This window comes from Oreochromis niloticus, linkage group LG3 (genome assembly GCF_001858045.2).
Source record: "Oreochromis niloticus isolate F11D_XX linkage group LG3, O_niloticus_UMD_NMBU, whole genome shotgun sequence".
Classification (NCBI taxonomy): domain Eukaryota; kingdom Metazoa; phylum Chordata; class Actinopteri; order Cichliformes; family Cichlidae; genus Oreochromis; species Oreochromis niloticus.
In genome coordinates, this window is record NC_031967.2 from 83,868,584 (window position 1) to 83,890,491 (window position 21,908).

The 21,908-nt window shown below is 40.5% G+C and overlaps 2 protein-coding genes across 2 annotated transcripts; one reads left to right on the plus strand and one right to left on the minus strand.

The window, feature by feature from the left end:
* Positions 1 to 2,706: 2,706 nt before the first annotated feature.
* Positions 2,707 to 6,376, minus strand: LOC109199623 (E3 ubiquitin-protein ligase TRIM21-like). Its single transcript, XM_019354955.2, has 2 exons — positions 6,225 to 6,376; positions 2,707 to 4,521 (listed from the first exon to the last, which is right to left on the minus strand). The coding sequence occupies exon 2, from the start codon at positions 4,510 to 4,512 to the stop codon at positions 2,854 to 2,856; it is 1,659 nt and encodes a 552-aa protein (XP_019210500.1). The 5' UTR covers positions 4,513 to 4,521; positions 6,225 to 6,376; the 3' UTR covers positions 2,707 to 2,853.
* LOC112846038 (junctional adhesion molecule-like) lies at positions 4,902 to 21,447 on the plus strand. Its single transcript, XM_025905266.1, has 4 exons — positions 4,902 to 4,975; positions 11,461 to 11,570; positions 11,726 to 12,067; positions 21,255 to 21,447. Exons 1-4 carry the CDS (start codon positions 4,902 to 4,904, stop codon positions 21,326 to 21,328), a joined length of 600 nt encoding a protein of 199 aa, XP_025761051.1. The 3' UTR covers positions 21,329 to 21,447.
* Positions 21,448 to 21,908: the final 461 nt, after the last annotated feature.

The window sequence follows — 21,908 nt, forward strand, 5'->3', positions numbered from 1 at the left end:
GCTGAAACTTCCAGGCCCTCCCTAGACTTCAAGTACAATACATTCTGTGTTCCCAAAGCTACAACTCTATATTGAATCCCTTCTATATTGAATCCCTTGTGCCACAAATATTGCACACCCTCCTCCATTACCCTCCCTTCTATCTCTGCGAACACTACTATAACCTTTAATAACAAAATCTAAAGTAGGTTTGAGCCAGGTCTCCTGAATGCAGATTATGTCTGGTTTCTTTTTGCATTGTTTGACGAATCCTTTAAATTCTTGTCCATTTGCAATCAGACTTCTGGCATTCCACTGTAAAATAATCATATTACACTCTCCTCTGGTCCTCCTGCCTTCCCCTCCCCTCCAAGTCTTTTATTGACAGTTTCCCAAGATATATCTTTAATGCCAAAAAACCTCTCTGCTCCTTTCACAACTATTTTAATTTTCTCTGTTTTGTGTTTCACCTGGTCTGTACAATTTATGACATAGGCTATAAACAAAATCATCTTCTCCACTGTCAGTCCTGTACAAGCTCCCTGTGTATGTATTACTTCTGACGTTGATGGTCGAACCTTTTCTATCCTGTCCTTTTCCTTTTGTACCCTTTTGACAGCCTCAGCGTAACTTAAGTTGTGAGCTACTTTGACTTGCTCGACCTCCACAGCCTTCTTCCTTACTTCACACCCCCCATAACTCACCCTGTGCTGCCCCCCACAGTTACTGCATTTATCCTGTACACTATCCCCACATTCGTCATATCGGTGTTCACCTCCACACTTGGGGCACCTCTGTTTCCCTTTGCAAACTGCAGCGATGTGTCCGTATCTTTGGCATTTTTAACACCTGAGGGTGGTGGCACATATGGTCTAACAGGAAAGCTCATGCATCCTATTTTAACTCTGTCTGGCAGGACAGCCTCCTGGAATTCCAATAGAACCGACAGGCTACTCACCCTCTCCCCATTAATCGTTTTCAGCAGTCTTTGTACTTTGCTGACCTCACCACCATTAATACATCGCTTGAGCTTCTCCAGGTCCTCTCCTACAGGGATACCCGTAATCACCCCCCGTGTCACTTTGTTGTCTCCTAAGATCCTTTTGTCTCCTACAGTCTTCCTACAAATACTTTCAGCATTCAACACTTTATTTTTTTGTTCTTCTGTCTTAACCACTATCAGCAAGTTCCCATCCCTGAGAATTTTAGCCAGCTGAACATCTCCAAACTTCTTTTTCAGTTCTCTAGACAACGCTATGGGGCTTAGCTGCACATCCTCATCTTCCTTCCTGAACCTTAGAATTATTTTGAATTCCTCCCTCACCGTTTTCCTCCGGACAACTCTGGACCCCTCCTCCGAAATGTTCTCTTCCAAGCTCCGTTTACTAGTCTGTGTCCCAAATAAACTTGCCTCCTCTGTCCTGCTTCTCCCTCTTCCTGATCTTCCCCCGCCAGCAACCGGGGTCCAGTCACCAAAATCCATATCATCATCCTCACCCACCTGAGCCGCCATTCCAGCCAGTCACATACCAGTTTATGCCCAACTGCCAAAGTCCGTGATCCAAATCCGTAGTCCAAAGTCCAAAAACTAATCGATTCACTTAAACCGTATGGAACGTACTCTAAAAGTTTCTCCAACAAATCTTCCTCTTCCCTGAACAACCACCTGTTCCGGTCTATGTCACACGTCACCACGTACCCAGAGCCGTTTTCCGTCAACAACCTCCATTTTAGACCCACCTACAGACACATGACTGGACAGACGCCACATGCAATAAATGTGGACACACGTGGGTTTTGGCATTACGTCTGATTGGTTGAAGTGACGTGAACGTGGCATCGTTACTGTGACTCTATTGGCTCAAACAATTAAAAAGAGGTGTCAATCACGCAAACTGACCAAAAGAAACCAAAGTTACAGCCCCTCAGAGTTTAAAGGGCCAGAGGCCAATCAAATGCTCTATGCGCATGGCAGAAAAGGGCCATTACCATGTAAATGTGTGGTTAATTCTTCAAAAATATATTTTTAAAAAAAAGCATGTTTAGGCCTGTTAATAAATTTATTAATTTCTGCTCTTTAACACCTAAAAAAATAAACTGGCATGGTGTCCAATTGTGTGCCAAAATTGGACATTTTTGTACAACGTCTGGATATTCATGTATTGACAGGGCTGTAGTTTTTCACTGTTTTACTTTAGAAACACAAATCTTTGCACAGATTATGCTTATATGTTTGTTACTGGATTTCTGGAACCAAATGTGAGCTGAGGCATATTTTTAAAAGGGTTATATGCTAAAAATTACAACAAAAAAAATTAGGCGAGAATAACATCTACTTACTTTTTCTGTGTTCCAGTCTCAGTAACTTTGACACAGTAATATCTGCTTTAATATTTACACCTCTGATTAAATTTCTCAAGTGTTTGCTTTATTTTGATACCAAGATTGTAAGGACAGAGTTTGTAATTGCAGAGAAATAATCAATTTAATTTAGGCATTACATTTTCGAGCAGGAAGCTCAGAAACCCCCTTGGGGCTTAAGAGGTTAAGGTTATAGTATGTAATGGAAACTTACAGGCATGCGTGGGCAAAGGTTTCACCTCCACTGAGCACTTGTAGCAAACTAGCTGGGCATAACAACTTCCCAAGTACCAACTGTGGCCACAAGAGGGTGCCAAATCATACAAACAAAAGCATATTACCACATTAAAGTTATACCAACACACTTCTGTTCAAATCAAACTCCATGAGAATCAAAGTGTGAATCAGAGTCCTGATGATCAGATTCTATAGAAACATGGAGACTGTAGAGGATTTACACTCAATATGTTCATTTGTTCCCTTCAATAAAAATCAATCATTCATCAAATAAAATCAGTCGTCTATCGACTCAGTTTGATTGACAGGACAGATGATCAGAGGTGCAGAGTTTTCACCACCATCATTGTTACAGGGACTGAAGTATGGGTGGAGTTTGTGAGTGAAGGAGCAGCCAGTAAAGGAGTAAATAAGAGCTGCAGCACCTACATCATAAAAGGAGACCAGACCCTCCTCATAATCCACAAACACCCCCACCTTCTCAGGACCAGGATGAAGACAGAGGGGGACTGGAGGACCAGCATTAGCTTCGTACTCATTTCCATTTACCAGCCCTACAGTCCAGAAACCATCCTGAGGTCTCTCTATGATTTCTCCCTTCCTGTTGATCGACTCTGTGGCCACTCCTAAATCCCAGTCAGTCTTTCCTTTAACCTGAACCTCAAAGTAAAATCTGCCTGAAGAGAAACTCTGCTCTCCTAAAACACAAGCACACAGAGAAAATCTCTCTGGGTTGTCTGGAAGATTCTTCCTCACATCACTATGATACACTTGTTTTCCATCATCAGACAGGATGAGCCAGGAATTTGCTGTATCAGGATCCAGAGTCACATCCACCTCATACTGCTGCACCCTCTGCAGCTCAGCCTCAAACAGCTTCTTCTTCATGAGTTTCCTGATTGTCTCCTCCAGCTGAGCCACAGCTCTCCCCACAGTCCCCTCATATGATGGTGGATGAACTCTGACCTCTGTCCAGTCCTTGCTGGGTGGAGCAGCTTTCAGGGAGGAGAAGCTTTGGAGGAGGTGGAGGTGGTCTTCAGAGCGTGAGAGCTGCTCCACCTCAGAGCTTCTCTCCATCAGCTCAGAGATTTCCTGTTCCAGATCTTTGATGAGACCTTCAGCCTGTTTCTCTGTAGTTTCCTGTTTGTCTTCGATCTCCTTCATGAGCTCCTTCAGGCGTCTCTCAACAGACTCCATCAGAGCAGTGAAGACCTGAACACCTTCTGCTTTCTGTCTGTCTGCAGCATCTTTACTCATCCTCACCGACTCTGTGATCTCCTGAATCTTCAGTCGTCTCTTCTGGATCATCTGCTGAATCTCAGCCTCTGTCTTCTCCAGCTCTGCCTTCTTTCCTTCATATTCTTCTCTCAGAGGAACAAACTCGTGGTTCTTGTGGTCTAAAACAGGGCAGAGCATGCAGACACATGTCTGGTCGGTCTTACAGAACAGCTGCAGAAGGTTATCGTGCTTCGTGCACATCCTGCCTTCCAGGTTCTCCACAGCATCAATCAGCTGATGTCTTTTCAGACCTTTCACTGTCAGATGAGGCTCCAGGTGAGTCTGACAGTAGGAGGTCTGACACACCAGGCAGGACTTCAGGGCCTTCAGTCTGGTTCCAGTGCAGACGTCACAGGGAACTTCTCCTGGTTTGGCAGCTTGTTGCTCTGAGCTGCTGCTGCTGGCTTTCTGCTGAGCTTCACGTCTGAACTGAGCAACCATCTCAGAGATGAAGGTGTTGACCCTCAGCTGAGGTCTAGTGTAGAAAGTCTCTTTACACATGGGACACTGACAGCTCTGATTCATGTCCCAGTGCTGACTGATGCAGGTTTTGCAGAAGTTGTGTCCACATGATGTAGTGACTGGATCAGTGAACACATCCAGACAGATGCAGCACAGAAACTGATCTTCAGATCGCAGATTGCTGGCAGCAGACATGTCTGCACTCTGAGGGAGAAAGAAAAGAAACACATTTGATTCAAAATTCACTTTAAATTTCATTTTTAAAAAGAGAGAAACAAACGTCAGTAGTCTGAGGAGCTTGGAAAGAAAAGCGTCTGGACTTCTTTGAGTTTCTTTTCATCACAGAAGCTTCTTCACCTCATCCTCAACACGGACAAGACCAAGGAATTAATACTGGACTTTTGGAAGAACCCCCTCCCCTGCAGCCTCTTATCGTCAAAGGGACGGAGGTGGAGACGGCAAACAGCCACAGATTCCTGGGACTGCAGGTTACATCAGACCTGAGCTGGACTCTCAACACTACAGCAACAGTGAAAAAAGCCCAGCAAAGGCTTTATTTCATTAGGCTGCTCAGGAAAGCTGGCATGAACCACCACCCTCTCACCCAGGCCTACAGAGGACTGATAGAGAGCATCCTCACCGCAGGCATCACTGTCTGGTATGGAAACACCACACAGACAGAGAGGAAGGCTCTGCAAAGAATCATGAAGTCTGTGGAGAGGATTATAGGAACAAAACTTCCATCCATGGACCTGCACATACAACACTCTACATACAATCTCAGACACAACAGAGCGGACAGCATCACACACAGAACAAGATACTTCAATAGCTTCTTTGACAGTTAGACACAGAGGTTGATGGCTCCGTGTCAGAACACTGGCCTTAACGAAAAAGTTATCAATCATTCTTTTCATCTTTTCTCATTACACACAGCTACATCCACTCCTATCAGGCTGCTCACAACCTGCACTTTCAAACATACACATGTAGGCCTGCAGGAATATCTGGACCATGGCCAATCAGAGAGGTCCTGCCCTCTCTCTGATTGGTTTAGCCAACGATATGGGCATAATGTGTTATTGACCACACTGAGACTTTCAGAGTTGCAGAGATTTCCTTTTGTTTTTGCTGGAATGGCTGGTCGTACCAGTGTGACCTAGCATTTGTTTAGACTACGTCCACACTAATGCGTTTTCGTTTGAAAAAGCACTGTTTTCTCTCCATTTTGGCCTCCACACTGAGACGGCGTTTTCTCCAAGGAAAACATTTTGAAAACAAAACATTTGGAGACGGTGCGTTTGTGTCACAGTGTGAACAGTGAAAACAGAGACTTTCTAAAACGATGATGCATGTTAGTCATGTGATGCAGTCATGTGACCAATTAAACAAAGATAGTGGAGGGCATTATACAGCAGCAGTTTTGACAGCCCGATTAAAGATTAATATCAGTCTGTACATGCTCCAGATTGCTTTTCTTCAAATTCTTTAATTCTCACTCGCTTTTGCAACTTTGTACTTTTGTGTTACTCGCAACAACAACTCCACCTCACTGTTAGTCCATTTAAAAAACTCGGTGGTTTTCCTCCACCTGTTAAAGCGACGTTTCAAACAGCCGGAAAGTAAATAAGCGGCAGACAGAAATGAGACCGGTCGAATCGCCTTGCCTTTCACGCATGCGCAGTACTGGAACGTAAGCGTTTTCGGCCGTTTTAATGTGGACGCACAACTCTGTGAAAACGACGGAAAATGCTACTGTGGACACGGAGCGCTGTTTTCAAATCTATCCGGGCATAGACGCAGCCTAACTCGCACCATGGAGAAATGAGGTGGTACTCAAGAGCCCTGATGCAGTGAACAGAGTGAAGATTAGTGTAGAAACAGGAAGTGTGATCAGCTGCACTCACCACTGTTGCTGAGAGAAACCTGATGGACTCCAGTGAATCTTCTTTTAGAGACAAACAGGACTCGACTGCAGCTCTGCTGCTGCTCTCTCACACTTTCACTTCTGCAAAATGACGTTGAACTTCTCGTCTTTGCTCCCCCTCTTCCTTTATCGGCCGGTCTGTACTCAGTGACTGTGTGCAGTGGGTGGGAGGAGTGAGGAGTGGTGTGTGGTTTCACACAGTAATGACGGCCTCAGGTGATCAGGAGAAACTCACCTGGATTTCCTTTTTCCACAGCAGACTGAGAGCTTCAGGTGGACCCTGAAGGAGGTCTCAGACACAGGTGGTAAAAGTACACACAGTCTGTACTGAAGTAGAAGTACTACTGTTAAAATACTCCAAGTACTAATTCAACTTCTTTACTCAAGTAAAAGTAAAAAACTGGCTGTGAAATGTAAGAGTAAAAAGAGCTGATTGAAGAACATTTCTAACACACGTTTATACAAAGCTAACTGAACCATGTGCTGCATCAATGTAATAATAAAATAATATTATTCACTTTATTTCGGTCTAAATTTGAATTACATTAAATATTTTAGCTTGAAATAAGTGAAAAAATCTGTCAATGGAACAAGTTAAAATTCTCCAGTTTTTCTCTAGTTTCAAGATTCACCGTCTTGAAAAAAGTTCATATATGTTACAAAATGTTGCTCTGTAGCTGATTGCGTCTTATTTTAAGTGAAATAAGATATTTTGACTAGAAATAAGACAAATATACTTGGTAATATTTTGAGTTTTTGCAGTGCATCAGAGATCTCTGTCCAGAAGAGCTAGTTCATGCATGTATTACTTCCAGGCTAGACTACTGTAATTCATTATTATCAGGAAGTCCTAAAAACTCCCTGAAAAGCCTTCAGTTAATCTAAAATGCTGCATGAGCACTAGAACTGTTAAACTTAATTGTTATGATTTTAGCACCGAGTTACATGAAATACTGCATCAAAAAGAACAACACAGCGATCACAGACATGTTTATGCCAACAAACAAACATTAACCCAGAAAAGCCTTTAAAACAACCTGCTGTGGTTTGGAGTAGAGATTCCTGAATTTACCAGGTGCACCTAAAGGCAGCACGTACTAGCGTTTCTTTGTTGCTGATTTTTGTTCCACAAACCAAAAGAAAAAAAGAATCAACCTGTAATATATTTTCATGTGTGTTTCAAGCACTATGACATATGACACACACACACACACGTGTGGTTTGCTATCCTCGTGGGGACATCCCATTGACATAATGCTTTCCCTAGCCGCTTACCCTAACCATTAAAAATGAATGCCTAACCCTAACCCTTACCTAATTGTAACCCTGACAGTAAAACCGCATTTTGAATGTGAAAATTGCTTTCAACCCCGAGGGGACCTGGATTTTGGTCCCAACGGTGCAGAAAGTCCCCACCAGGATAGTACGAACCCGTACACACACACACACACACACACACACACACACACACACACACACACACACACACACACACACACACACACGAAAATGATCTGTTAATATTATGGGTTTTCTCTGTATTTATTATTGTGCTATCTACTGTACAATATAAAGCGCCTTGAGGCGACTTTTGTTGTGATTTGGCGCTATATAAATAAAATTGAATTGAATTGAATTGAATTGAATTAAATCCTGCTCCTCACCTACAAGGTGTTAAATAATCAGGCCCCATCTTATCTTAATGACCTTGTAGTGCCATATCACCCTATTAGAGCACTTCACTCTCGCTCTGCAGGCCTACTTGTTGTTCCTAGAGTATTTAAAAGTAGAATGGGAGGGAGAGCCTTCAGTTTTCAGGCTCCTCTTCTGTGGAACCAGCTTCCAGTTTGGATTCAGGAGACAGACACCATCTCTACTTTCAAGATTAGGCTTAAAACTTTCCTTTTTGCTAAAGCATATAGTTAGGGCTGGACCAGGTGACCCTGAATCCTCCCTTAGTTATGCTGCAATAGACGTAGGCTGCCGGGGATTCCCATGATGCATTGAGTTTTCCTTTCCAGTCACCTTTCTCACTCACTTTGTGTTAATAGACCTCTCTGCATCGAATCATATCTGTTATTAATCTCTGTCTCTCTTCCACAGCATGTCTTTATCCTGTTTTCCTTCTTTCACCCCAACCGGTCGCAGCAGATGGCCCCGCCCCTCCCTGAGCCTGGTTCTGCTGGAGGTTTCTTCCTGTTAAAAGGGAGTTTTTCCTTCCCACTGTCACCAAAGTGCTTGCTCATAGGGGGTCATATGATTGTTGGGTTTTTCTCTGTATCTATGAAGCTCCTTGAGGCGACTTTTGTTGTGATTTGGCGCTATATAAATAAAATTGAATTGAATTGAAATAAGTAACAGTAAATAATAAATCTTGAATGTTACTGAGCAGCACACAAGACCAACAATGCAGGATATGCTTTGAGGCAGCAGCCAAGGAAGATAGTGTGTCTGTGAACACCTGTGTGTACACCTGTATACACACCTGTGTGCGTGAACACATTTGTATTCAAAGGCTTCTCCATGTAATTATCTGATAGTGGGTGTCGGGAGCCATGACAGGGGGTCACCCAGCAGCCATGGAAGCCACAGGAAGCACAGTGGACTGTAGTGATGAGCCCGCGGGCCAGAGTGGACCGAGTACCAGGACCCCAGAGAAGCATGGTATCAACCACTTAAAGACATTAATCATTCATATATAGAATATTTTCATAATCCAGGTAAAACTGTCAGCAACAAGCTGCTTCTTTGTATTCAAAGAAAAACACAACTTGTTTTGAAAATAAAACTCAGTGTTAACTTTAGTTTTTTCATGAAATCCTCTACATGTGGTTTGAAGGTGAGCGAGCCATCAGATAAACAGATATTTATACGTGTGAACCAACTCTATTTTATTAGCTTCAAGGGTGATTACTGACTCAATCAACAGCTTTGTTTTGTCTGCATTGAGATCAAGTTTAAGCTGAAGTAATGAGTGTTGGACAGTAAAAAATACTTTCTGGAAGGAATCAATGTCTTGGACAAGAGTTGAACCACAGCTGTCAATAACTGTGTCATCAGCATAGAAATGCAAGCTTGCATCTGACACATTTAGTCAGAGATTGTTAATGTAAATGATAAATAGAAGGGGACCTAATACAAAGCCCTGTGCACTGTAACAGATTCAGAACATAGACCATTAGATTTAATGCAATGAGACCTGTTACTGAGGTCATTAGAGAACCATGCTCTCTCAGCGAGTCCTGACTGGAGGAGTCAAAGTTTTTAAATACAATGATTAACAGTGTGCAATGCTTTTGACAAATCAATAAAAAGGGATGCACAGTGTTGTTTCTTATCAAGTGCAACAGTGATATCATTTACCACTTTCATTGCAGAACGTCTGTGGATTATTTTCTCAGTGGTGACAGACAAGTAATATTCGGATTTAGCTTGAACGCGGACATTGCAGACTCGGCTATCCAGCTAACCAGACTAGCATGCTACCGAGCCGACAGAGAAGCCTCCTTATCTGGTGAGAGCCTAGGCAGTGGTTTGTGTGTCAACGTCAAAAACAAACTGTGGTGCACGAGCTCGACTGAAGTGATTTGCCACTGCTCACCACAGGAGGGATTTTTAATAGTGAAGTGTTGCCCGTTCCATCTACCAAGACAGGCATTTCTGCAGCACACAAAGGTAACTGAATATCATTTCTTCTTTTCAGGTTGGAAATATGTCCAGACTCTAACATGGACCCACGGGCCCCATCCTCGGGATTTATGAGGAACAGGGAAAATGATCAGGAGAGAAGCCACAGACTGACTGAAAGAACTGGAACGAGCTCATATAGAATCAGCTAAACAATATTCTGGATAAACAAATAGAAGCTTAAATACCTCAGACAAACTATTATAAAAACGGCCCCAAAGCTAAAAAAATAACAGCATGGAAACTGTGCAAACAATTAACAGCTAGAAACATTTAAAATCCACCTGCTTATTGCTGCAAACCCAAAGTTACAGAAGAATCCTTTTGGTCCTCCTTCGTCACTTCTCTGCTCCTCCTCTGCCTCACCTTGTGCTGTCATCCTGGGTTTGCATTGAAAGTATTCCCCACCTAATCCCTTATCTATGTAATGCTGAGCTTTGTTCCCCTTTTAAAAAGCAAACAAGGAGAGAGCGCTCCAACATACACCCTACCAAAGTTACTAGAATTAAAGACCTGCCACCAACAGGTGGCAGGTCTTTGTGGTTATTAGTGACTCCAGGACTCGTGCAGCTGTTAGTAATCACAGCAAGTTTCACAATCCCAGCTTTAGTTTTCCACTCACCCTTTATTTACAGACAGACATCAGGAACATTGTCAGCTCTGTTTTGCCTGTTGATGTTTTTGTTTTCACATTTTTGGGATTTATCCTTTTAAATAAACTATAAAAAACAATCCATGTGTCAGAGCCTTGTTTGTGGTGATTATTGTAGATTCAAGATTCTTTATTTGTCACATGCACAGTTATACAAGTACAACACGCAGTGAAATCTATCCTGACACGCTCCTGCACTGTGCAAAAGGGACAGAAGAACATTATATTATATACATTAAGTACACAAAATATACATTGATGTATATATTATATAGACTGTAGGTGTTGGAGCTGTTATCGATGAAACACTGTCCTTCTCCCTGCCGTCTCTCGTCATGAGATCCTCCACCGATGGGCCAAAGCAGGCTGTCATTCCCAGAATAGTCCCAGGTCTCTATCTTACAATAAAACACTGACCTATCTCTCCTTCCTCCTCCTCCTCCTTCATCCCCTCTGAAGATCCAGAAAAGGGTTCAAAGAGTCTCTACTCCCTGTCAAAATTAGGGCTAAAAAGTTTTCTCCCCCAATAAAGGTTAAACCATAAGCTGGGAGGGCTGGGTTTGTTTGCTCTCGCTGGTCTGATCGAGCATCCCTGATGTTTCACACTGGTTACCAGTTCTTCAGAGGGAAAAACAGGTGTGGGAACAGGAGAGAAACAAGGCACAAGTCCACACTCCCCACTCTGAATGGCACACACAAGATTCTTTGAATCCAAAGAGAGCTTGCCTGCAGTTGGCCACACCGTTCCTCTACGTGGATTAGATGCCATGCATCTATGCAGTGAGTAACACACCAGTTTCTCAGAGGACAATTTGACCTTCCCCTCCAATTTTGCTCTCATTAAAATGTCACACAAACTGGGATTTTTTTGTCTCAGTCTGACCCTGAAAGACCTCCACCTCACTGACAGTGGAGTCTACACCTGCACCGTCTACAACAAGGATGGACACATGCTGCTACAGAAATCAGTGACTCTCAGTGTCAGAGGTGAGAGTAACATCTGTTTGTCCACAGTCACTGAAAATGTGAGTGAAGAGCTGCTGGTTACTCAGCAGAGGCTATGATGGAGGATCACACTCATGGATGTCTGTCTGTCTGTAGACACAAATAAAGGTTTCATTTCATTTATATTCTGCTGTCAGTTCTCCAGGTGGAGATGGTGGAGGTGAGCCAGGGGCAGACGACTGTCCTGATACCATTTATAGTCACCGATGACCTTTCTCAGGACGTCAAAGTGGAGTGGAAACTCACTTGTCCTGAAGAAAAGATGATCCACTTGTATGATAGTAGCAAAAAACAGCATCTGTCACAAGATCCAGTTTATAGAGGCCACACAGAGATGAATGAAGACCCACTGAACACTAAAGACCTCAGTCTGAAACTGAAAGACCTCCACCTCACTGACAGTGGAGTCTACACCTGCACCGTCTACAAGAAGTATGGAAACATCCTGTTACAGAAAGTAGTGACACTCAAAGTCAAAGGTGAGTCTGAACTTTCTTGCATAATAATTTACTGAAGCTAAGAGTGAAGATCTGCTGGTTACACAAGAGAGGAGATCATGGAGGATCACACTCACTGACATCTGTCTGTCTGATGTTCACAGCTTTACCACTGGATCAAATTCTGTTTCCTAAAGTTTCCACAGTTTTCTCTAAAAACTGTTTCCTGTTGTTTGTTTGGGGAAAATGTAGTTTGTCTCAGTGATGTCATGTGATGAGCTCTGAGTACTGCTGCTTTCTTTAGATCCATTCCTGGACTCCTTTTCTGACCTTGTGAGCTCTGTCATGGAAGTCACTACTCATGTAAGTGATGAGAACAGGACTGTGAGGAAAAGAAATAATAATCAGCAGCAGTGATAAAAAAAAAAAAGGTCCAAGAAGTGCATGAAGAGATCATCTGTATCAATTAAATCAGATAAGAAATATTGTTTTTTCGGAACTCAAACCTGATAACCTTGGACTTCCAGTCTGGCGGGTCGTGTGATGGCTGTGTAGGGTAATCGCTCCCGACCTTATTACTTTTTTCCCCCAATTTATCTAACTCGAAACTGAAGAAGCTCAGATTGATAGTGTGGGGAATTTGTTTTTGGAATAAAAATGCCCAGAAAATTTAAGAAAAAGGACGTAAGAGAACGTAGTGAAGTGGAAGAAGATGCTTCGTCGCAAGCTAGTAGTAATATGGAAGAAGACCAGCAACCTGATGCTAATGCTAGTGCGAAAGACTACCCAGCTACGATGGATATGATATTAAAAGAATTGTGTGCTTTCAGAAAAGACACAAATGGGCAGTTTAATGCCATAAGGGAGAATGTGGACGGCATTGGTAAAAGACTCGATACAGCAGAGGGACGCATAGATGTTGTGGAGACTCTAATTCAGGTTTTGGAGGAGCTGCTAATGGAATTAGCAAATCTTCAGATGCGATGCGAAACTAAGCTACTGGATTTAGAGGGAAGGTCACGTCGCGAGAATCTCAGAATATATGGCGTAAAGGAAGGGGAAGAGGACAAATTCCCGTCTCTTGTAAACTTTGTAGAGGTTTGATTTGAAAAGACAATGCGTCTCTCTTCTCCCACCACGTTGAGAATCGAAAGAGCACACCGGGCCGGTGCTGAGAAACCCCCTGATGGAGCCCCTCCACGCTCAATTGTTGTCAAACTCGCAAGTTATCGTATCAAAGAAGACATTATCAAGAAGGCCTGGCAGGCTAGAGGGTTTGATTTTCAGGGAAATAGGATATATGTGGACAATGATTATGCCCCGGAGATACAACGAAGAAGAAAAGAATATGCGTCAGTGAAGAAGGTCCTTAAGGAGAATAACATTCGCTTCCAGACGCCTTTACTACAGAGATGAAACCGCGACGTACAACACGGCGCATGAAGCGACTATGGACATGGTGAAGAGAGGATTATCAGTAGACGTTGTGAAAGACAGGGATACACTCGTGGATCAAATAAAACAGCAGACTTGGCAAACAAGTACGAAGAAGAAACGTGGAAACACGATCCAAAAGCAGGGTTTCAAGGAGCGTCTCCAGGTATTTAGGCACCAAGATGACTGTGGATAACCAGGCTGCTTGTGACGGAGCATCATATTAGAGGTAAACTCAAGAGTATAGAGACTTAAGAGGAACTGAGACTACGAACTTTATTTTGATAAAGATGTTTTAGTTTTATATTTTGGTAATTCCATAAAGAGGGCATATAAAAGTACATTAAAGTCGAGCCATTTACATGCATAGTAAGCTGGACCCTACAGACCCCTGGGCTTTCAGCCTGCATGTCGAAGAGGGCACTCTTCCACAAGTCGATAGAAGAGCTTTTCCCTCACCAATTACAGCTAATATAGCATTTATGTTTCTGGAAGTCAACATGATTGTATGTTTTTGTTGTACAATGTTTTTTTTTCTATAATGTTGTTTTTTTTCTTTGTTTTTTGTTTTCTTTTTTCCCATAGGGGTGTACTTTTCGATTTCTGGTTATGTTCAGAGATTAAAATCATATAAGGTCGTACAATAATGCTTTGTAAGGTAACTAAAGTAGTGTCATTTAATGTAAATGGCTTGGTGAATCATATTAAAAGAAGCAAATTAATGTCAAAATTAAAAAGAGAAGAAATAGAAGTCTTTGAAATGATTGCTGTAGAGGCACAAGGTCTTCTAATTTTGGGAGGAGATTTGAACGCTCGTCTCAATCCATCTTTAGACTCATCAAACCCACATGCCCCGGGATTAAATAAAATAACCAAAAATATTAAATTAATTTTAAAGGATTTAGGGCTTATAGATGTCTGGAGAGAGTTAAACCCCATAAAAAAGGACTATACCTTTTTCTCTCACCCACATTCATTTTATGCTAGATTGGACTATTTCTTTATGTTTCAAAAAGACTTTAACAGTGTGGTCAATTGCAGGATAGGAGTGATGGATTTATCAGATCATGCCCCACTGTATCTGAAAGTAGTGCAAGGAAACGAAAGAAGAGACACATCTAGGAGATTAAATACAAGTATTCTATGTCCGTTGAAAGAGCAAATTAGCCAAGATATAATACATTACGTAGTTGAAAATGACAATGAAGAAGTTTCTCCGAGTATTTTTTTTTACTATTATCTGTTTTATTGGGACAGGAGTTGAACAAAACAATTGTATGCCTTTTTACACTTTCTTTGCTGTTACACTTTTAAGTTATAATTAAAAAATAAAGAAGAAGGAAAAAAAGAAAAAAGAGAGGAAAAACAAACAAACAAAAAAACAAAAAAAGGGGGACTAGGGTTGGAGGGCAGCAGGGCAGGTAGGTTTACATAGTACTCAGGGCTGTAACATCTTATACTGTCACGGCCTGGAGGTTCTGCTGGTCGCTGATCAGCTGTCTCTGCCTCTTTTCTCTCTCTCTCTCTCTCTCTCTCTCGCCAGGGCTGAACTCATTATGGGTTCACGCCCTTGGCCCACGCCCTTGGAGGAAGAGACACCTGTGCCTCATCAGTGTGGAGGATATTTAAGCCAGGAAGCAACGGCTGTTCTTCGCTGGATCGTTGTGAGAATCGCGTCAGTGAAAGTCAAGCGTCTGAGCAAGTATCTTCCCCTATGTGTGTGTTTGGAATCTAACGAGTGTCTCTTTATGTACAGACTCCCTGGACTGTTTCCCTGGTGTTCGAGTGGATTTGTGTTTGGACTGTGTGGAGAGAGACGAGCGTGTTCCCCTGGGTTTTCCCCTGGAGCCCTGCCCCCCTCACCTTTTGTATATAGCACTGCCCCGCACCTTTGTAGATAGCACTGCCCCGCATCTGTGTATATACACTCACTGGACTTTGTTCTTCAATAAATTCTCTTGTGTGCATCATCCCGGAGTCCTGCGCGTGAGTCCACCTTATACTCCGTGACATATACAAAATCACACCTCATATGCTTAACATAGTCTATCCATTTAGACCATATTGTGTAGAAGGTATCCCTCTGAAGTTTAAGAGAAAATGACACTTTTTCCATCGTATAGATCTGTTGTACAGAATGTATCCAGTCTTCCATCTTTGGTGGTTCAGGCTTTAGCCATCTTCTCGTAAGAGGCTTTTTACTTGCGGCCAGTAAGATATACAGGAGTCTTCTGTCGTTGGAATTCAGTTTATCCACTGGTACATTGCACAAAAAAATGGTCTCAAAAGTTGCAGGAAAAACAAAAGAAAAAACATTTTGTAAATGATCATGGATTAGAGACCAATACTGGCGGATAACTTTACAGTCCCAAAAGATGTGGAAATGGTTGGCTCCGTCTCCACCACATCTCCAACATTTATCACCAATTCCTCGATATCTTTGTTGAGCAGGGGTAATGAAAAATCTCATAATGCTTTTCCAGCAAAATTCACGCCAAACATTAGACCCAGTAGTAGCCCATTGTATCTTGCATGCGTATCTAAAAAAATCATCTGGCCCCAAGTCATGTTTACTCCTTAAAGATTCAAAGCTTTGAAATGCTCCCTTATGGACACATGAATAATAATTAGTTATACCCTTTGAAATCCAGTTTTTGAATCTAATATCATATTGATTTGGAGTAAAATCTGAATCATATGCACACCATCTTAAAACCTTAGAGGCATTTTCCAAACCACCAATTTTTGTTACTTCTTTCCAAGCAGATATCATTATTTGTAGTATAGGTTTATCTGCCATATATATTTTATTCTGGAATTTTATGTCCGATATTAACGCTGAAACTGGTATTCCTTTTACTATTGTTCCTTCAACATCTTTCCATCCGGCGGTGTAGTCTGGACAACAGAGACAAATCAGTGGTCTTAGCTGAGCTGCACAGTAATATTCTCGCAGACAGGGAAGCCCACGACCTCCCTTTTCTTTCTTTAATTGGAGCGTTTTATATTTAACTCCAGCTTTTTTCCCATTCCAGATATATTTTGACAATATTCTATTCCATGCCGCAAACTGTTTTTGTGGTATAGCAATTGGTAAAGACTGAAACAAATATAGCAGAATATTTAATCTGATTGATTCAATCCTGGAGTGTAGGTCCAGAAATGGAATAGTGTTCCATCTTTGTATATCTGATTTTATAGATTCATTTAGAGGGGCATAGTTGGCATTGAACATTTTGGTGAAGTCACGATGTATTTCCACCCCTAAATACCTAATGCTATCTGCATCCCATTTCCATTTATGACAATTCTTATTTTCGACTGGTGGTTCATAGTTTAAAGTTAATACCTGCATTTCATTGACCTTATATCCCAATAAAGAATCATATTGTGATAGTGCTTCCATGATTTGGGGGAGTGCCTGTGAGGGATAGGTTAATGTTAAAAGTAAGTCGTCAGCAAATAATGCTAATTTCTGTTCCCCTCCTGGCGTTCTTACTCCTGTTATATCCTGACTTAATGGTTCTATAAACAAAGCAAAAAGCAGCGGTGAAATGCAGCAACCCTGTCGTGTCCCTCGCTCCAAAATAAATGATTCGGTGAGATCCCCATTGATTTTGATTTTAGCTGTTGGTTCGTCATATAGCCCTGAAATAATATCAATTATAGATTTATCAAAATTAAACTTCTCAAGCACTTTGGTCATTATGTATTAACCTAGGTAATATCATTTCTAGTCTTTTAGAGATAATAGAAGTAAACAACTTATAGTCAATATTCAATACACTGATTGGGCGATAGTTACTACATTCTAATTTGTCTTTTCCTTCTTTTGGTATAATAGAAATTATTGCTTCCCTCTATGAACGAGGGATAGTTTTATTTTCCATTACCCAATTAAATGTCTTTATCATGGTGGGAATCAAATGATCCTGCATTATTTTATACCATTCTGGGCCGAACCCATCTGGCCCTGCCATTTTTCCTCCCTTTAATCTTTTAATTGCCAAGTAAATTTCTTCTTTTGTTATTGCGGACAACAGCATTTTGTTTTGTTCCTCTGTCACACCTTGCAACTTTCGACCAGACAGGAAAACTTAGTATTTTATGGGATGCCCTAAAAGTGGTTATACTAGAAAAACTTAAAGGCTACAGCACCAACTTAAAAAGAAGAGAAATGAGCACTTAAGAAAACTCCAGACGCAATTACAATATCTTGAAGATGCCCATAAAATAAGTGCAGATATAAATTTGAATTTAGAAATACAAAAGAAGAAAAATGAAATTAATGAAAGTTTTTCATGTGAAATACAAAAAATATGTCTTTTTAACCACAAAGATACTATGAGGTAGGAGGCAAATCCGCAAAACTATTGGCCTATAAATTAAAAAAACAACAATTAGAAAATATAATTCACAAAATAAAGGATCCTCAAACAAACAACATCCTGTACAAATGTGAAGACATTCAGCTGCTTTTCTAAAATTCTACAAAGAACTATACACACAACCTAGAGTGGATGATAAAGGTATGATATCCTTCCTGGACTCACTTTGCTTACCAAAGCTGACTGAAAACCAAAATATAACCTTAATCAAGGACATTTCCAAAATTAAAATTAAAAAGCTATCTCAAAATTAAAACCCAATAAATCTCCAGGCCCGGACGGATTTCCATCAGATTGATATGAAAGAGTTATTGATCCCCTTGATGAAAACAACGTTCAATTATATCTTAAAGACAGGAGTAATTCCCCCATCTTGGAATGAGGCATCTATTTCCTTAATAGCTAAAGAAGGAAAGGACAGGCTTGACTGTGGAAATTACCGCCTCTTAACCAGGACTATAAGATATTTACACATTCTTGCCGAAAGAATTGAAAATATTCTTGTTCAGATAATTAGCTTGGATCAGACTGGTTTTATTAAGCAGAGACAAACACAAGATAATGTTCGCCGAACACTACATGTTATTGATTATGTAGTTAGAATAAAATTCAGATGGTCCTTATGAGCTTAGATGCTGAAAAGGCTTTTGATCAGGTTATTGGGAATTTCTATACAAAGTTATGGGCAAGTTTGGATTTCATCAATCGTTTATCAGGATCATTCAAGCATTATATAAATCACCAAGGGCAAGAATCAAAGTCAACAGGGCGCTTTCTAATGTTTTCAATCTACAGAGAGGGACACGCCAGGGTTATTTAGTCCTCAACTCTTTGCCCTTTTTATAGCGGCCCTGAGTCAAAGTGTTATACAAAGCATTGATATTACCGGAGTCAGGATCATGGGTCGAGAACATGAGATTTCCTTGTTTGCTGATGATATTTTGATTTACTTGACAAACCCAAATATTACTTTCCCCAAGCTGTTATCACTTCTGGAGACCTTTAGCTCACTATCAGGTTATAAAATAAATATATCGAAGACTCAGATATTAACTTTTAATTATAAGCTAAATCAGGAAATTAAGTCTAAAGTTAACTTGAATTGGGAGTTGGAGCAAATTAAGTATCTTGGAGTAAATATCACTAAAGATCTCTCTAAAATATATCATGCAAATTTTAAACCTTTGTGTTATAAAATAAACGAGGATATTAAAAGATGGAACTTAATACCAATTTTAAATTTCGAGTCACGTGTTGATACAGTCAAAATGAACGTCTTGCCTAGGATGCGTTATCTGTTCCTAACACTCCAGTTGAAATAACTGATAAACAATTTCAGGAGTGGGACAAAATAATTTCCAGGTTCATATGGCAGGAAAAAGACGGATTAAGTACCAAACTATCCAGCTGGCTAAAGATAAAGGGGGGTTGGGGTTCCCATGTTTGAAAGATTATTATGTTTCAGCTCAACTGAGGATCCTGGCGTGTTGGTGCAAGACTACCAAGCAAGATGGGAAGAAATAGAAACAGCTGCCTCAAGAGATTTTCCAATTCAGGCAAGCTTAGGGGACGTGACACTTATTAAAAAACAAATTAATCAAGGAAACCAATGGATCAACTTGCCTTTAAAACTCTGGTTACAATTTCTTAATAAGAATGATTTGAATGAAGAGGCCAGGATCTTAAGATGATGCACTTATGATCTTGATTTTTTACCCAATAAGTTAGACGTGAGTTATAAAAAATGGGCAGGGCCAGGCTTAATGGTATACTGTATGTTTTATGATAAGGGAACTCTTAGGGACTTCCAATCAGTAAAAGATCAATACCAGTTAAGCAATATGGATTTTTTCAGGTTTCTTGAAACCAGGCATCATCTACATAACTTTATACCTAAGAGAACAGATCTTTTCTCTCTTCCTGTTTTGAATATATTTGTAAAGGCTTACCATGCAGATCCTGGCCTCAAGGTGATTTCTAGACTGTACAAGGGTTTACAGGAGGTTAAGAAGTTGAATACTATCTACATTAAACAAAGTTGGGAAAGGGAAACAAATATGGTAATTTCAAATGACACCTGGTATCAGCAGTGTGCCTTTCAGTGGAGAATTTCTAGTTCTAATAGATGGAGATGTTTTGGTTGTAAGAGTCTCTGTAGGTTTTTTATTACACCTGCACAAAGTAAACATTATTCTAATCACTCCAGCTGCTGGAGAAACTGAGCAGGAATAAAACACTTCCACTTGTTTTGGTCTTGTCCATTGATCAACACTTTTTGGGTATCGATTCACTCGGAGTTACAGACCATTTTTAGTCTGCAACTCCCCTTTAATTGGGATGAATTTTGTCTGGATATTTATACTCAGTAAATGTAGATAAAAAGTCCAAGCTGTTATATGGTATTCTGAGTCTGGCTGCCCCAAAGACTTTTACTAAGAAATGGCTAAGTGTGAAAATCCCATCACTAAATGACTGAAACGAGACTGTTTATGTTGTTTAAAATGGAAAGAATTACTTTCTCTAACAGATTTCAATATGATACATTTATTGAGATTTGGGATAAATGGAAACATTACATTTTGAATCTTTGTAATTCTGTACGCCATATTTTTGAACTGCTATGTGTGTATGTGTGTATATGTGTATGCATATGTGTGTGTGTGATGTATATGTGTGTATACATGTATATTAACTAGATGGTACACCCGCTTGTTTATTTTTGATTACTTGTTTGTTTTTGTTCTTATAGGTTGTTTTATGTTACGTTCCTTATTTAAAAAAATCTTCTTTGTTTCTGGGAAATTCTAAATAAAAGAAATAAATATTGTTTTTTCCTGACCCTGAAAGTTTGTGATGACCCAGTTTCAAAGGTTTCCAAACAAACAGAAATATAAAAACTGTTTCACTGAAGCCAAACTCCACATGTCCACCAGAGCTCTGTGACTGCACACAGCCAACAACAACACACACAGCAGGATGTTCACTCCAATCATGTCACTAATGCTGCTGTTAAAATGCATCAACATGTAATTAACACAGCACTAATAATCTATGCATGAACTGTATGGAGCAGTTATTGTTTAATATGACATTAAACCTGCAGTGATAACCACAGCAGCACTTCCTGTTTGATTCATGTACAAACACAGTGACAGACAGCTGCTTTGTCCCTGCAGTCTCTGCTTTTCTCTGGAATATTGTCCTCATGTCCAGGGATGCTGCAGTCTCTGCACGATGATCAGGTGTAGACCACCTGAGGGCTGAGTGGGATCACATGACGTGGATCAAAGCTTTGCCCACTTCTCTGTGTGAAACTGGAACATGTGATGTTACATGTGTGTCATTATGAGACCAGCCTGGATCCACCTGATGCTCTCTCTCTGACTCTCCTCTGTCTGCTCCTCCAGGAAGTACAAAGAGTCTGACTGGAGCACAGAGTAAAAACACAGATGCCTCTGTTGTTAAACCAGCTGATGAATGAAGAGCAGACCCTGCTTTTGCTTTTCAACAAACAGCAGAGAAGAATATTATGATCATGCATGTACTTTTTATCTATATCAGTGTGACCTGAACTGTAATGTGAATGTAACGTAATCATGTTGCAATCAGTAATTGTATGTATTTATTTATTTCTTAAATAGCAAAGTCCTTATTGTAGTGTATAATCTATAAAGAAACAGGATGTTGTGATAGAAAATTCTGACATTCTGACTTTATTTTTACTTTTTATTTTATTTATTTAATTTTGAAGTATCTAAGTGTTGAATTGTGACGTGTAATCTAGAAAGAAACAAGATACTGTGTCAGAAAATGTCAAGTTTCATCCTTTCACTGTGTTAAACTGCAACCTGATATCACAGCAAAGGTGAAATGGGTGAATGGAAGTGTTCATGGTATCGGGGGTAAGGTAAGGCCACTGTTGGCCACGAACAAGCTGAAAGGGTCGTGATTTTGAACAAACCCAGAGGGTTAAATAATTAAATCTGTAATTATTCAAATTTGTCATTAATTAATGAAAATTGGAAATAAATGATTGATACATTTTAATGAAATTAATGAAA